This window comes from Salmo salar, chromosome 06 (genome assembly GCF_965601325.2).
Source record: "Salmo salar chromosome 06, fSalSal1, whole genome shotgun sequence".
Taxonomy (NCBI): Eukaryota; Metazoa; Chordata; class Actinopteri; order Salmoniformes; family Salmonidae; genus Salmo; species Salmo salar.
Window position 1 is genome coordinate 81,299,938 of NC_138296.1, and position 17,176 is coordinate 81,317,113.

Genomic DNA, 17,176 nt, shown 5'->3' on the forward strand with positions numbered 1-17,176 from the left:
CTGGTATAGACAGGGGATGTGGTGTAGGGGTATAGATCTCACCTGGTATAGACAGGGGATGTGGTGTAGTGGTATGGATCTCACCTGGTATAGACAGGGGATGTGGTGTAGTGGTATGGATCTCACCTGGTATAGACAGGGGATGTGGTGTAGTGGTATGGATCTCACCTGGTATAGACAGGGGATGTGGTGTAGTGGTATAGATCTCACCTGGTATAGACAGGGGATGTGGTGTAGTGGTATTGATCTCACCTGGTATGGACAGGGGGTGTGGTGTAGTGGTATGGATCTCACCTGGTATAGACAGGGGATGTGGTGTAGGGGTATAGATCTCACCTGGTATGGACAGGGGATGTGGTGTAGTGGTATGGATCTCACCTGGTATGGACAGGGGATGTGGTGTAGTGGTATGGATCTCACCTGGTATGGACAGGGGATGTGGTGTAGTGGTATGGATCTCACCTGGTATGGACAGGGGATGTGGTGTAGGGGTATGGATCTCACCTGGTATAGACAGGGGATGTGGTGTAGGGGTATAGATCTCACCTGGTATGGACAGGGGATGTGGTGTAGTGGTATGGATCTCACCTGGTATGGACAGGGGATGTGGTGTAGGGGTATGGATCTCACCTGGTATAGACAGGGGATATGGTGTAGTGGTATGGATCTCACCTGGTATGGACAGGGGATGTGGTGTAGGGGTATAGATCTCACCTGGTATGGACAGGGGATGTGGTGTAGTGGTATGGATCTCACCTGGTATAGACAGGGGATGTGGTGTAGGGGTATAGATCTCACCTGGTATGGACAGGGGATGTGGTGTAGTGGTATGGATCTCACCTGGTATAGACAGGGGATGTGGTGTAGGGGTATAGATCTCACCTGGTATGGACAGGGGATGTGGTACTCTCTGCAGCGCTCCTGTACCCAGGTAGTCTCCCAGACAGTCCTATAGCGGTTCTCATAAAGGTAGCAGGTTATGACCGTCAGCAGAGGGACCAGGTAGAGCACAGAGAACACCCCGATACGGATCATAAACTTCACCAGCTTGTCCTGGTTCTCCTTCTCCAGAGGGATCTCCATACGCACGCGGTTCAAAGCAAGGATTCCCGCTAACAGTAATGCCACGCCCACCTAGAATCAGACAGAGTTGATATTGAAGGAATAGACAAAAGATGATGTCATAAGAAAGACCAGGAAGTAAATACGGTATATTGGTTGAGTAACAAGCAGTTCCATTCAGATCCACTTTTTAATGAATGATGAGATGTGTATGTCTGTGGTATAATCAAAGGAGCAGGCACAAACAGTGTCAACATGTTTGCTGAACTTTGTGCAAACGTAAACTTTGTGCACACATGAATTACCTAGGCTGTGTCCCAAATGTCACCCTAATGCCTACATATAGGGAATAGTCTGCCAATTGTGACACACACCTACTTCCTCTGTGACTCATTCCAGCCCACTCACCAAAACATCCAGACCCAGTGGAGCCAGCAGAAACCATCTCAGCGCTGTGCGGTCATACAGCCCCACGAAACACACCCCGCTGACACTATCCCCTTCTATCTTGTTCATAGCTATTAAAGTGACGGTGAGACAACCAGGTAGGCCCCAGGCACAGGCATGGAAGATCAGGGCCTTCTTCTCTATGGCCTCGCTGCCCCACTTAGGCACGGCAGCCAGGAACCAGGTGAGGGTGAGGATGACCCACCACACACTGCCTGCCATAGTGAAAAAGTAGAGCATCATAAAGAACAACGTGCACGCCTGGATGGAGAGGAGAGGAGGAGGAGGAGCAGGAGGAGGAGGAGAGAGGGAGGGGGGGGGGGGAGGGGAGGAGGGGAGAGAGGAAGGGGAGGGGAGGAGTGGAGGAGGGGAGAGAGGAGGGGAGAGAGGAGGCAGAGGGGGAGAGGAGAGGGGAGTGGAGGAGGGGAGGGGAGAGAGGGAGAGGAGATTGAGAGGGAGAGGAGGGGAGGGGAGAGAGAGAGGAGTGGGAGGGGAGAGAGGGAGAGGAGGGGGAGGGGAGGAAGGGAGAGAGGAGGGGGAGGGTAGAGAAGAGAAGGAGAAGAGAACGAGGTTTAGAGAAGACTGAAGAAATAGAAAATCCAAGAACATAAAAAATATAAAACATATAATTTTAGTTTTTTTGTTACAATAGCCCTGAATGTCAAAGAGAAAATAGAAAATCATTCAATAAATTAGTTAATCAATCAATCAATCACTAAGCCAACGGATGGTCACCTTGTTATGTGAGCCCAGGGTGACGGTGGGCGCCCGGAAAAGGCCGGGGCTCGCCACGTTGCACGCCACACGGTCCTCCAGCAGGAAGCCCAGCAAGAACACCAGCGACACCATCATGTAGCACATGGCGTAGAAGATGATTGGTCGCTCCGGGTAGCGGAACCTGGACACGTCGATGAGGAAGGTGAGGAAGGTGAAGAGGGTTGCCGAGAGACAGACAACGGACACCACGCCGATGAAGTAGCGGGCAAACACCAGCTCGTCCCGCTGGAAATACATGTTGGGGCAGGGGGGCGAGCAGTCCGTCACACCCAGGAAGGAGTAGCCCAGGTCGGGGTCGATCTTGAGCTCACGGGGGCACCAGAAGCCATAGTCGCGCTGGACGGAGATGGGCGACTCAGTGGAGTCTGCGCTGGAGAGCAGGTCTACAGGACGGGGGTATGGCTCGTCACAGTCTGGGAACCTGGTGAACGGAGAGGAAACAGCTTATGTTAGACACATTTACCTTACGGGACAGTTTCCTCAGATTCTACCTTGTATTTTCTAGGAAATTATGTGTTACTATTGTGTAATTAACATTTTGCCATGTCATTCTTAAGGATGTTATGGTACAGAAATTAGCATTTTCTGAGAAATGTGTGGTAAAAGGATTAAACAAAAATTGTATTTGTCTCAGGTGTGTACATTTACACTGTGTAAAAGTGTACACTTCACATTTTCAAACAGTACATTTATATTTTCCAACGGGGCAATACATTTGGGCGAGTTTTTTTCTAGCCTGAGTAGCCTCGTTTCACAGCCAAAAATAAAATGAAACCATCTAGTGTTCAGCGAAATAACAACACAATGTCAAATACAGGTAGCCTAGTCAAATAATTAACATCCAATCACATTAACCGTTACTCTCTCGTGGGAAACCTTCACTCTTGCGCAGACATTTAGAAACGAAACATGACCATTTAAAAATAAGCCACGGGAGTTTTTTGAGTGGGAATAAATATGACTTTCGAGTAGTAAGACGTATAAAAGCAACAGATAACATTAATAAGAAGGGGCTAGAAGAGTCTTATATGGTGAGCTACCGAGTGGCTAGGACAGGCAAGCCCCATACTATTGTAGAGGACTTCATTCTTCCTGCTGCAGCGGATATGGCTGGGACAATGCTGGGGGAAAAGGCCAAAAAAACAATGCTGGGGGAAAAGGCCCAAAAAAACAATGCTGGGGGAAAAGGCCAAAAAACAATGCTGGGGGAAAAGGCCAAAAAACAATGCTGGGGGAAAAGGCCCAAAAACAATGCTGGGGGAAAAGGCCCCAAAAAAATGCTGGGGGAAAAGGCCCAAAAAAACAATGCTGGGGGAAAAGGCCAAAAAACAATGCTGGGGGAAAAGGCCAAAAAACAATGCTGGGGAAAAGGCCAAAAAAACAATGCTGGGGGAAAAGGCCAAAAAACAATGCTGGGGGAAAAGGCCAAAAAACAATGCTGGGGGAAAAGGCCAAAAAACAATGCTGGGGGAAAAGGCCAAAAAACAATGCTGGGGGAAAAGGCCAAAAAACAATGCTGGGGGAAAAGGCCAAAAAACAATGCTGGGGGAAAAGGCCAAAAAAACAATGCTGGGGGAAAAGGCCAAAAAAACAATGCTGGGGGAAAAGGCCAAAAAAACAATGCTAGGGGAAAAGGCCAAAAAACAATGCTAGGGGAAAAGGCCAAAAAAACAATGCTGGGGGAAAAGGCCAAAAAAACAATGCTGGGGGAAAAGGCCAAAAAACAATGCTGGGGGAAAAGGCCAAAAAAACAATGCTGGGGGAAAAGGCCCAAAAAAACAATGCTGGGGGAAAAGGCCCAAAAAAACAATGCTGGGGGAAAAGGCCCAAAAAAACAATGCTGGGGGAAAAGGCCAAAAAAACAATGCTGGGGGAAAAGGCCAAAAAAACAATGCTGGGGGAAAAGGCCAAAAAACAATGCTGGGGGAAAAGGCCCAAAAAAACAATGCTGGGGGAAAAGGCCAAAAAAACAATGCTGGGGGAAAAGGCCAAAAAAACAATGCTGGGGGAAAAGGCCCAAAAAACAATGCTGGGGGAAAAGGCCCAAAAAACAATGCTGGGGGAAAAGGCCCAAAAAAACAATGCTGGGGGAAAAGGCCCAAAAAAACAATGCTGGGGGAAAAGGCCCAAAAAAACAATGCTGGGGGAAAAGGCCAAAAAAACAATGCTGGGGGAAAAGGCCAAAAAACAATGCTGGGGGAAAAGGCCCAAAAAAACAATGCTGGGGGAAAAGGCCCAAAAAAACAATGCTGGGGGAAAAGGCCAAAAAACAATGCTGGGGGAAAAGGCCCAAAAAAACAATGCTGGGGGAAAAGGCCCAAAAAAACAATGCTGGGGGAAAAGGCCCAAAAAAACAATGCTGGGGGAAAAGGCCAAAAAAACAATGCTGGGGGAAAAGGCCCCAAAAAAAATGCTGGGGGAAAAGGCCAAAAAAACTATACAGACAATTCTTCATCAAACAACACTGTTTCACGACGCATCAGTGACATGGCAGGAGATGTTTTGAAACAATTACTGCTTCGCAAGCCAGTGAATTCTATGCGTTACAGCTGGATGAGTCAACAGACGTGGCGGGCCTGGCTTAGCTCCTGGTATATGTCTGTTACGTTTATGGGGGTCAATTAAGGAAGACATCCTCTTCTGCAAACCAGGACAACAGGAGAGGATATTTTTAAAGTACTGGACAGATTTATGACATAAAATGGACTTTGATGGTGAAGATGTGTTGCTATCTGTACTGATGACAGGGAGACATAGTGGAGTAGTAACGCATGTGCAAGCTCTTGTTGCCAAGGGAACGCCTGACAGCTTGAAAGACGTTTTGGACACTACAGTGAAAATGGTTCACTTTGTTAAAGCAAGGCCCCTGAACTCTCGTGTATCATATGCAATGATATGGGCAGAGACCATGTAACGCTTTTACAAAATACAGAAGTGCGCTTGTTATCAAGGGGCAAAGTATTGACACGTTTTATTGAATTGAGAGACGAGCTTCAAGTTTTCTTTACTGACCATCATTTTCACTTGACGAGTTTCTCACAGGACTGGCCTATCTGGGTGATGTTTTTTCTCTCCTGAATGATATGAATCTCGGATTACAGGGACTCTCCGCAACTATATTCAATGTGCGGGACGAAATTGAGGCTATGAATAAGAAGTTGGAGCTCTTTTCTGTCTGCATTAAAAAGGACAACACACAGGTCTTTCCATCATTGTATGATTATTTGTGTGCAAATGAAGTCAAGCTTATGGACAATGTCAAATGTGATATAACGAAGCACCTGAGTGAGTTGGGTGTGCAATTACACAGGTACTTTCCCAAAACGGATAACACAAACCACTGAATTTGTTATCCCTTTCATGCCCTGCCTGCAGTCCACTTACCGATATCTGAACAAGAGAGCCTCATCGAAATTGCAACAAGTGGTTCTGTGAAAATTGAATTGAATCAGAAGCCACTGACAGATTTCTGGATAGGGCTGCGCTCAGTTTCATGCCTTGGCAAATCGCGCTGTTAAGACACTGATGCCCTTTGCAACCACGTACCTACGTGAGAGGTGATTCTTGGCCCTCACTAGAACGAAAACTAAATACAGGCAGAGACTGTTTGTGGGAAATTATTTAAGACTGAGACTCTCTCCAATACAACCCAACATTGCAGAGTTATGTGCATCCTTTCAAACACACCCTTCTCATTAACCTGTGGTGAGTTATTCACAATGTTTGATGAACAAATAAAGCTTTATATGTAAGATGGCTAAATAAAGAGAAATATTTTTGATTATTATTATTATACTATTATTTGTGCCCTGGTTCTATAAGAGCTCTTTGTCACTTCCCATGAGCCGGGTTGTGACAAAAACTCACTCTCATTCTTATGTTTAATAAATGTATCGTATAGTGTGTGTGTTGCAGGCTTACAATGATGGCAAAAAACAACATTTGAGTGTGCTGTCCCTGGTGCTAGAGGGGGTACGCAGCTGGAGGTTGAATGTTTGAAGGGGTACGGGACTATAAAAAGTTTGGGAACCACTGCCCTAGAGTACAGTAGACTACTAACCTGTTACAGTCCATCTCTTCTGGCCAGGTGACTCCGAACATGTCCATGAGTTTGTAGCAGTCTCCCTTGGCTCTCTGGCACGGCCGTCGGCAGGGCAGTGTCATGCGTCCGTACTCAGTACACACCGGAGCATAGAGGGCACACAGGAACATCCTCAGCTCTGAGGAACACTGCAGGTTCACAATGGGGTGGAAGGGCTGCGGAGGGGAACAGTGTATATTAATGCAGTGTTTTGTGTGTGGGGGATTAAAATAGATTTAATTGTCATTTTTTGTCAACGATCTACACAAAATAATCTGTAATGTCAAAGTGGAAGATTCTAACATTTGTAAAAAAATATATATATAATGCATTTTTTTATGATATATCGTGATTAGATAAGCATTCAACCCCTGAATCAATACATGTTAGAACCACCTTTGGCAGCGATTACAGCTGTGAGTCTTTCTGGGTAAGTCTCAAACAAACTCAAACATATACTTGGGCAGTACACCGTATATACCATATACTGGGGTATTTGGAGAAAGCCATGGGATGGTTTTTCAATACCTGCAGTAACATCAAACCTATTTATTTGAAGTATTTCAATAAATTGTAATATTTGTAGCAACTTGTTAATACTTGCAGTCAACTTGTGCAGTATGTTAGGAGATTTATTTTTCATTTCACCTGCCACATTATTTTACGTTATGAAGCGTACCGTAGTTCACCAGAACAGTTGAGCCAGTTTGTTTGTAAATAACACAATGGGAGAAAGCTGGAGCTGGTGAATCCATCATGTTCTATATCTATCAGTGAATCTCTGCTGTGCACATGATGTGATGACGTTACACTTATATGTAACTCACTACTAAATGTTTGTCATCAGATATCTTATATTGTGTTTGACAAGTGTGTGATAAACAAAGAGGTGTAATGGGTTCGCACTCAGCAAGATGTCGCATAAAGCTTACTTCATTATTCAATGTTTTTCATTATTTTCACTGCATCAGCGTTCCCTGTGTTTCCTACTAGCGTTTTTTTCTCCTCAGTTCTTCTCCCCTCTGCTCCTTGTGCTCTTCCTTTAGAAAAGCACTTTGTTCATTTGCACAATTTCTCTCATTCACTTTCGCTTGTAAATGTCCACACTCACCGAAAATGACATATGGTAGCTACTAGCTATGCTTGTATAACTTTATGAGCTGGATTTGCCTGTCTTTGCAATTAGCTTATGTTCATTTTCGCTCATTAGCATTTAGCTAACGGTGTCTATGTGATTTTGCTATTATGTGGTATTTTTGTTAGCATTCTGGTAATAGATGCTCAATGGCCTTTTTTGTGTGTTTTAAGCGCCCCCTTGTGTGCTATACCGGTAATACCATAAATCCCGGGATGGCAGAAGAACAGTATGGCAGTATGAAAATCTGGATAACGCCCAAGTCTACTAGATTGTACAATATTTGACATTCTTCAAGCTCTGTCAAATTGGCTGTTGATCATTGCTAGACAGCCATTTTCAAGTCTTGCCATAGATTTTCAAGCTGATTTAAGTCAAAACTGTAACTTGGCCACTCAGGAACATTCAGTGTCATCTTGGTAAGCAACTCCAGTGTATATGAATTTGTCTCCCAGTGTCTGTTGGAAAGCAGACTAAGCAGGTTTGCCTTTTCTTACCTCTATTCAATTTATTTGAATCCTAAAAAAAACTCCCTACTCCTTGCCAATGACAAGCATACCAATAACATGATGCAGCCATCACCATGCTTGAAAATATGAGGAGTGGTACTCAGTGATGTGTTGTGTTTGCCCCAAACATTACACTTTGTATTCAGGACATGAAGTTGATTTCTTAGCCAAATTGTCTGAAATGTTACGTTAGTGCCTTATTGCAAACAGGATGCACATTATGGAATCTTTTTATTTTGTACAGGCTGTGTTGGGTGTTGATCCATCCTCAGTTTTCTCCTATCACAGCCACTAAACTCTGTAACTGTTTTAACCTGTTTAGGATAGGGGGCAGTATTTTCACGGTCGGATAAAAAACGTACCCGATTTAATCTGGTTATTACTCCTGCCCAGAAACTAGAATATGCATATAATTATTTGATTTGGATAGGAAATACCCTAAAGTTTCTAAAACTGTTTGAATGGTGTCTGTGAGTATAACAGAACTCATATGGCAGGCCAAAACCTGAGAAGATTCTATATGGGAAGTGCCCTGTCTGACCATTTCTTGGCCTTCTGTAGCCTCTTTATCAAAAATAGAGGATCTCTGCTGTAACGTGACATTTTCTAAGGCTCCCATAGGCTCTCAGAAAGCGCCAGAACGGGGAATGATAACTCTGCAGTCCCTGGGCGAAAAACAGTAGGGGTTTTGGAAAGTGGTCGTTCTGAGAACAATGACACTGGTGCGCGCGTGCATGTGAAGACTCCATTTTCTATTTTCAGTGTTTGAACAAAAACAAGGTCTCCCGGTTGGAATATTATCGCTATTTCACGAGAAAAATCGCATAAAAAATGATTTTAAACAGCGTTTGACATGCTTCGAAGTACGGTAATGGAATATTTTGACATTTTTTGTCACGATACGCACCGGCGCGTCACCCTTCGGATAGTGTCTTGAACGCAAGAACAAAACGCAGCTATTTGGATATAACTATGGATTATTTGGAACCAAAACAACATTGGGTGTTGAAGTCCTGGGAGTGCATTCTGATGAAGAAGAGCAAAGGTAATCCAATTTTTCTTATAGTAAATCTGAGTTTGGTGAGTGCCAAACTTGGTGGGTGTCAAAATAGCTAGCCATGATGGCCGGGCTATCTACTCAGAATATTGCAAAATGTGCTTTCACCGAAAAGCTATTTTAAAATCGGACACCGCGATTGCATAAAGGAGTTCTGTATCTATAATTCTTAAAATAATTGTTGTGTTTTTTGTGAACGTTTATCGTGAGTAATTTAGTAAATTCACCGGAAGTTTTCGGTGGGTATGCTAGTTCTGAACGTCACATGCTATTGTAAAAAGCTGGTTTTTGATATAAATATGAACTTGATTGAACAAAACATGCATGTATTGTATAACATAATTTCCTAGGAGTGTCATCTGATGAAGATCATCAAAGGTTAGTGCTGCATTTAGCTGTGGTTTTGGTTTTTGTGACATTATATGCTAGCTTGAAAATGGCTGTGTGATTATTTCTGGCTGGGTACTCTCCTGACATAATCTAATGTTTTGCTTTCATTGTAAAGCCTTTTTGAAATCAGACAATGTGGTTAGATAAAGGAGAGTCTTGTCTTTAAAATGGTGTAAAATAGTCATATGTTTGAAAAATTGAAGTTTTGGTATTTTTGAGGTGTTTGTAATTCGCGCCACGCTCTATCATTGGATATTGGTGAGGCGTTCCGTTTGCGGAACATCTAGATGTAAGATTAAAGTCACCATTGGCCTTATGGTGAAATCCCTGAGTGGTTTCCTTCCTCTCTGGCAACTGTGTTAGGAAGGATACCTGTATCTTTGTAGTGACTGGGTATATTGATACACTATCCAAAGTGTAATTAATAACTTCACCATGTTCAAAGGGATATTCAATGTCTTTTTTTTACCATTCGCCAATAGGTACCCTTCTTTGCAAGGCATTGGAAAAACTCCCTGGCCTTTGTGGATGAATTTGTGTTTGAAATTCACTGCTCAACTTAGAGACCTTATAGATAATTGTACACTGAGTGTACAAAACATCAAGAACACCTTCCTAATATTGAGTTGGACAGCCTCAATTCGTCAGCGCATGGACTCTACAAATTTTCGAAAATGTTCCACAAGGATGCTGGCCCATGTTGACTCCAATGCTTCCCACAGTTGTGTTAAGTTGGCTGGATGTCCTTTGGGTGCTGGACCATTCTTGATACTCACGGGAAACAGTTTATTTTTTATTTAATTTTTTTTATTGAATATCCGAAACATACAATATACTTGCAGTGAAGCCACTCAACAACTACACCATACCAGTCATCCAACAGACTCCCATTCAGAAGCGACACACAAGCAAGCATCCAGGGTCAATGCCCTGCTCAAGGGCACGTTGATAGATCTCCCACCAGGCAAAAAAAATGTGAACCTGAACCCTCCAAGATCCTCCTACAGTTCCCCAATAGCTGTCCCTCAACCATTCGAGACCCCTCCCAAGAATAAAAATAAAAATGTAAAATAAAATAAATTCCATTCCCCACCCCCAAGAACCCCCAATGCACCAACAACCAAGACAATGAACTAAAGACAAAAAAGAAGAAAACAGCAAACGACAAATAAAAAATAAAACACAATGGACATCAAGGACAACTAAAATCATAACAGCAATGCCAACTGTATATGTTTGTATACATGTCTGGCACTATTACATGTATGTGTGTGTTCTTGTATGCGTTTATTTGAATGAGAGTGTGTGTATATGCATATGTACAAACACCTGCATGGCATCAACCTCAGGCAAACCGACATTAGCTGTAAAAACACTGCCCCTCAGTGTCATTCAAACATACTTTTTATTATGTTTTATTTTGACTTTATTTTTTACTTTTATCTTTGACCATATTTCTGTCTCCCGCACAGCAACTCCACTCCCACTTGTCTCCAATTCCACATCCCAACCCTCAGTTTCTCTCAGCCCATCCCATGGCCACCCTCTTCTGATTTCTATGCAACATATATCTTTCAACTATGCTGTGATGTTTAACGTACAATTTCAATCTATCTAATCGAATAGAATCCACAGATTGCGAGTTGAAGATAAATATTTTTACTGAGTATTAGTATATTAGTAATTTACTGACCCCGTTTCTCCAGATCTCCTAACAGTACTATTTCTAGGGTCAATTTTAGATCAATGCTATGCATTTTCAGCCATTTCTGAACCTGAGACCAGAAATAAGCTACATGGGCAATACCAAAATAAATGGTCTATTGATTCTGTATCCTCACAACAAAATCTGCAGAGCTTCAATGATTTTATGTGCCATATATTCAAGATTTTGTAGGTTGCAAGAATTCTAAATAATAATTTTAGCTGAAAAGCACGAAGTCTTGAATCTTGCATTGTTTTATATATCAACTCATACACCCTGTACCATGGTATCGGTACATCAAAAATCTCTTCCCAACTATTTTGCAATTTGTATGGCACAGTTGTTAACATCCTGGTCCTCAAATGAAACTGGTATACTTTCCTATTTATGCTATTTTTATTCCTCCACAAGTTTTGATCCTTTACATTGGGCAGACAGACCAGTTCCGTACCTCCTCGCGCTGCCACCTGCCTCCTCCATTTTTGGGGTAATGCTGTAATCAATTGGTTGTACTCTTGGATTGAACAGACCTTCCTGTACAATTCTGATAACTCCATGAAGGACATAAGTCTACCATTCCAATTTACAATATAATTTAAGAACAAAATACCCCTTTCAAACATCTTTCCCATAAATACAGGTATTTTATCAACCAGCACATTAATTCAGCCATAATATTTGTTGTAATATTTGTTCTATCTTTTCAGGTGGCTGAAATTGAAATTGTAGCTAGCTCTGCAAAGCTTGTTTGAAAAAGAGAGATACTTTGAAAAAAGTATCATTTTCAATTAATCGAAAATGAGACATGGCAATCTGCTCAAATGCAAAAAGTAAATTTATATACAATGGATGAGTTTTTGTTAGTAATCTACTTGAGAACCATTTAGGGTTCACATAAAACTTTGAATAAGTGAAGATTTTAGAGAGAGGTTTAGTGCTTTTATATTTAATAATCTCAACCCACCCAATCCATATTGATTATATAGATAGGCACGCTTTATTTTGTCTGGTTTAGCATTCCAGATAAAGCAAAATATTTTTTGCTCATATGATTTGAAAAACAAATCATCAGGAGTAGGCAGCGCCATAAGTAAATGAGTAAACTGAGATATGACTAAGGAGTTAATCAGGGCAATTTTTCCATAAATAGACAGGTATTTACCTCTCCATGGTTGCAGGGCCTTGTCTATTTTTACAAGTTTTTTATTGAAATTCATTGTGGAGAGCTTATTTAAATCTTTTGTGATATGAATACCAAGTATGTCTACTTCACATCAGCCCATTTTATAGGTAAACTACAGGGTAATGTAAAAGCTGTATTTTTTAAAGATCCAATAAGTAATATTGTACACTTATCATAATTAGCTTTTAGTCCAGAGTACAAAAAAGTTATCTAGATCGTCAATGAGACATTGCAGGGATCTAGCTTTCAGACTTAATATAAAACTTGAGTCATCGGTATACATGGACAACTTTGCTTTTAAGCCTTGGATTTCTAACCCTCTAATGTTGTTATTGGATCTGATTTTAATAGCTAGCATTTTGATGGCCATAAGGAATAGATATGGTGACAGAGGACACCCTTGTTTAACTCCACTTGACAATTCAAAACTCTCTGATAAGTAGCCGTTATTTACCACTTTACACCTGGGGTTGCTATACATTATTTTTACCCATTTTATAAGAGGATCAATGAAATTGAAAAAATCCAGGCATTTATAAATTAAGTCCAGTCTTACTTTATCAAATGCCTTTTCAAAATCCACTATAAATACTAGGCCTGGCTTCTTAGATGATTCATGATGTTCTATTATTTCTAGTAGTTGTAGTATATTATCTCCAATGTATCGCCCATGTAAAAAACCTATCTGATCAGGATGAACAATACCTGGTAAAACCCTTTTAATTCTGAGTGCTGTGCATTTCGCTAGCATTTTTGCATCACAATAGTCCCGTGTGGCTAAGTTGGTAGAGCATGGTGTTTGCAACGCCAGGGTTGTGGGTTCGTTTCCCACAGGGGACCAGTACGAAAAACTATGTATGAAATGTATGCATTCACTACTGTAAGTTGCTCTGGATAAGAGCGTCTGCTAAATTACTAAAATGTAAATAGTGAAGTGTAAGGGGCCTCCAGTTTTTTAGATAGACTAGGTCTTTATATTTGCCATCTGGGTCTTGTTTTAATAATAGAGAAATCAAACCTTCCCGCGGAGTACCTGACAGACTACCATTTCTATAGAAGTAGTTAAAACAATCTAACAATGGAGCTTTTAGTATATCGAAAAAGGCTTGATATACCTCTACCGGTATGCCATCAAGCCCTGGGGTTTTTTCAGACTGAAAGGATTTAATAGCCTCAAAAAGTTATTCCTCTGTAATTTGGCTTTCGCACTGATCTTTCTTCACATTTGTTAATTTTCCATTTTTTATATTATTTGGAAAGAATTCCTTACCGTAATCTTCATTCAGCGGGAAAGGATGAGACGGAAAAGAGAACATCTGCCTAAAATAATTAGCTTCCTCTTTTAAAATATAATTCGGAGAATCATAGATGACTCCGTCTTCAGTAACAAGTTTCAGCAAATTATTTTTGTTAGCGTTCCTGTATTGGAGATTCAGGAAGAATTTTGTGCATTTTTCTCCATATTCCATCCAGTTTGCTTTATTTTTATAATAGATTACATTAGATCGTTCTTGAATAAGTTCCTCAAGTTCTTTTTGTTTTTCCTCTAACTTATTTTGTATCTCTGTAGTATCGTTTTTATTGCTATCTACCTGTACTATTAGTTCATGGATTTCCCTTGGTAGTCTTGTCTCTTTACCCAGAAAATGCTGATGAATATTGAATTGAATGACCTCTGAAGGTACATTTAAAGGTATCCCAAACAATAAGGGGATTGCTGAACCTATATTATACTGGAAAAATTCTGTTATAAATGATTTTGTCTTAATTAAAAATAAGTTGTCCTCCAGTAAACTTTGATTAAATTTCCAATATCCCCATCCACGTGGAAAATCTATAAGAGTTATGTGAATGCCAATTAGATGATAATCCAATCGCATTCTGTCTCCTATTAAAACTTTTTTAACCTTTGATGCAAGAGAGAAAGAGACAAGAAAGTAGTCAAGACGACTAGCTTGATTAAGTCTCCTCCATGTATATCTCACTAGGTCAGGGTTTTTTAGTCTCCAAATATCCACTATTTCTAATGTGTCCATAATATTTGTGATTTCCTTAAGGGCACAGTGATAATAGTTTGTAGAGTGATTACCTTTACGGTCCATTGAGGTACTTAACACTGTGTTATAGTCTCCTACCATAATGATTTCATCATTTGTTGCTTGTAAGTTCAATAAATTGGTATAAATCTTTTCGAAGAAGTATGGATCATCCTGATTTAGACCATATAGATGAGCCAAATCTCTTTTTCGTCCACTTTCATATTTTCATGATGTAGCTTTCTTTGGGTATATCGTGCCTTCCCCCTCTCTCTCTCTCCTACACCCAGGCTGCTGTTATCTCAGGTCATATATTCCTGGAGGAGATTCTCTGCTAAACCATTACAATTTATAATCTGCTAAACCATTACAATTATAACTGGCTATACTTATTTCACCCCTTACCATAACTAGATACTATTCTCAGTCTAAATTGACCATAATTAGAGCTTGTACTGCCATCAGAGGTATTATGACGGTCAAAATTAGAGCTTTCAAATGTCTGATATTTAGAATTCAAGAAATAGGTTCTAGCAATATTTGTTTTATTCCCTTGCCTGTTTGCCTGTGAGCCAATGCCACAGATGTTGGAAAATTGAGACAAGACATTACGTGTGAAGTAAATCTGAGTAGGTTGATGTGTATGATATTGGATGTGATTTAGTGAGAGTGTGTACGATGCCTGTATAAGAGTAAGACTATAATGTGTGATGTCCAAATAAATAATACCTTCGCCAATTTGCATGGTTGAGTGTCTATGTGTGTAACATCTAGTGTGTATAGCCTTAATAATCATGATGATAATTGTAATCCATATCGTATCACCGTCATAGTTGTATCATAATTACCTTTAACATCATTGAAAAACACATCCCAGCATTTCCATAGCAATTGATGTTTCACATGATCATGAGAGACCTTGCATTACTCTAGAGACGGCTTCACTACAGTACAAATGTATTCCGTACAATATGTTATTATTCTCCAATGCCCCTATTCTGATATCTTCCCCTTGCTTGTTGTAAACATATATAAACTTGTAGACAAATACATAAAAAGATAGACAAACAAGAAACATATTAAATTATAAAACAGTTCTCGACAGTAGAGAGAGAGAGAAGAGAAAAGAGAGCGAGAGAAGAGAGCGAGATCAGGTGTGTGTGTGTATGTATAAGTCTGAATGTGTAAGCGAGCATGTAACGGGAAACTGTTGAGCGTGAAAAACCTAGCAACGTTGCAGTTCTTGACACAAACCGGTGCGCCTTGCACCTACTACCATACCCCATTCAAAGGCACTTGCATCTTTTGTCTTCACCCTCTGAATGACATACATACACAATCCAAGTCTCAACTGTCTCAAGGCTTAAAAATCCTTCTTTAACTTGTCTCCTCCCTTGAGCTACACTGATTGAAGTGGATTTAACACGTGACATCAATAGGGGATCATACCTTTCACCTACATTCACCTGGTCAGTCTATGTCATGGAAAGATCAGGTGTTCTTAATGTTTGTACACACAGAGAAACTCACACACACTTTATGTCAAACACACTGTGCATCTACCACAGAACATGTTAAACACACAACCCCTCAGCCTTAAAGAGACACACACAGACAGCAGAACAGTCCTCTAAAGCAGAGTAATATTCATGTGCAGCCAAAAGAAGAGCTCAAACAGACAGGAACATCTTGTCGGACATAGTTTGGAGATAACTCAAAAAAACAACCCTACCCCCATCCTCATGATACTCCTCCCCCCTTTCTCTCTCCTTCCTCCCTACGCCTGGCACAATAAGACAGAGGGAGGAGGGAGGAGTAGGACAAGCTTGGTAACCCAACCCCCCCACTTCATCTGACTCCAGGCACAGGGAGGGGCTCTGGAGAGTCCTTTGTGTTTGGAGGAGGACCAAGCTGTTAGACACACACACACACACACACACACACACACACACACACACACACACACACACACACACACACACACACACACAGTTCCCTATCTGCCAACATGCATTCTGGGAGAGAACAGTAGCTAGGCAGCAGCTGTGGGGTATGGCTTTAGTATGCAAATCCCCAGGGGGAGTGAAGAAAGGGCCCCCACCAGCCCCCAGAGGGGGGCGGGGGACAAGACAGGTGAGCTCTTGGAATTTCATTAAAAGAGCCAGAGGGAATACTAGTGGTGGGTATTGGAACAGAACAGAACATGATAGAACAGAACAGGATAGAACAGAACAGGCCAGAACAAAACAGGCCAGAACAAAACAGGTAAGATCAGAACAGGATAGAACAGAACAGGATAGATCAGAACAGGCTTCGTTTTCAGTGGATATCTTAAATGTATAAGGACAAGGGGTGTATTAGAGACTGTGGGTCATGATTGTGTCATGACGTGGCCCTTTCTGGGTATAGATGGTGGCACCCCCCCCCCCCCCCCCCCCCCCCCCCCCCCCTCTGTCCTACACCAGGTTTTGTTATCTCAGGTCATAAATTCCTGGAGAAGACTCTCTCTCCCTGGTCATGCAGAAAGAGACGCATAGAGAGAACAAAGGATTTCACATGTCGAACTCCTAAATCCTCAAAATGGGGATTTGATACAAAATGTCCACTTGTGAGAAGGTGGGAATGGTTTGTGGACACTTAAGGGTATGTTTCATTTGGTGACCTCAGAGAGGACTGGAAACACACGTAACTATATCTCTGAATATATTAATTTCTCAATTATGGGGGTTGCATCTAATTCTTGTATAAAATGAGTAAAGATGAAACTATTTGTGAAATGATGTAATATGATGTT

At 41.4% G+C, this 17,176-nt stretch overlaps 1 protein-coding gene across 4 annotated transcripts in view; it reads right to left on the reverse strand.

Moving 5' to 3' along the window:
- Window positions 1-17,176, reverse strand: part of LOC106608120 (frizzled-3) — a 46,786-nt gene that overhangs the window by 14,433 nt on the left and 15,177 nt on the right. For all 4 annotated transcript variants that reach the window (XM_045721035.2, XM_045721039.2, XM_082977015.1 and 1 more), the window contains 4 exons: window positions 6,347-6,543; window positions 2,245-2,707; window positions 1,471-1,770; window positions 883-1,134 (listed from right to left, as the gene is read on the reverse strand). In XM_045721035.2, coding sequence (XP_045576991.2) covers window positions 883-1,134; window positions 1,471-1,770; window positions 2,245-2,707; window positions 6,347-6,543 — 1,212 coding nt within the window. The remainder of the gene's footprint in view (window positions 1-882; window positions 1,135-1,470; window positions 1,771-2,244; window positions 2,708-6,346; window positions 6,544-17,176) is intronic.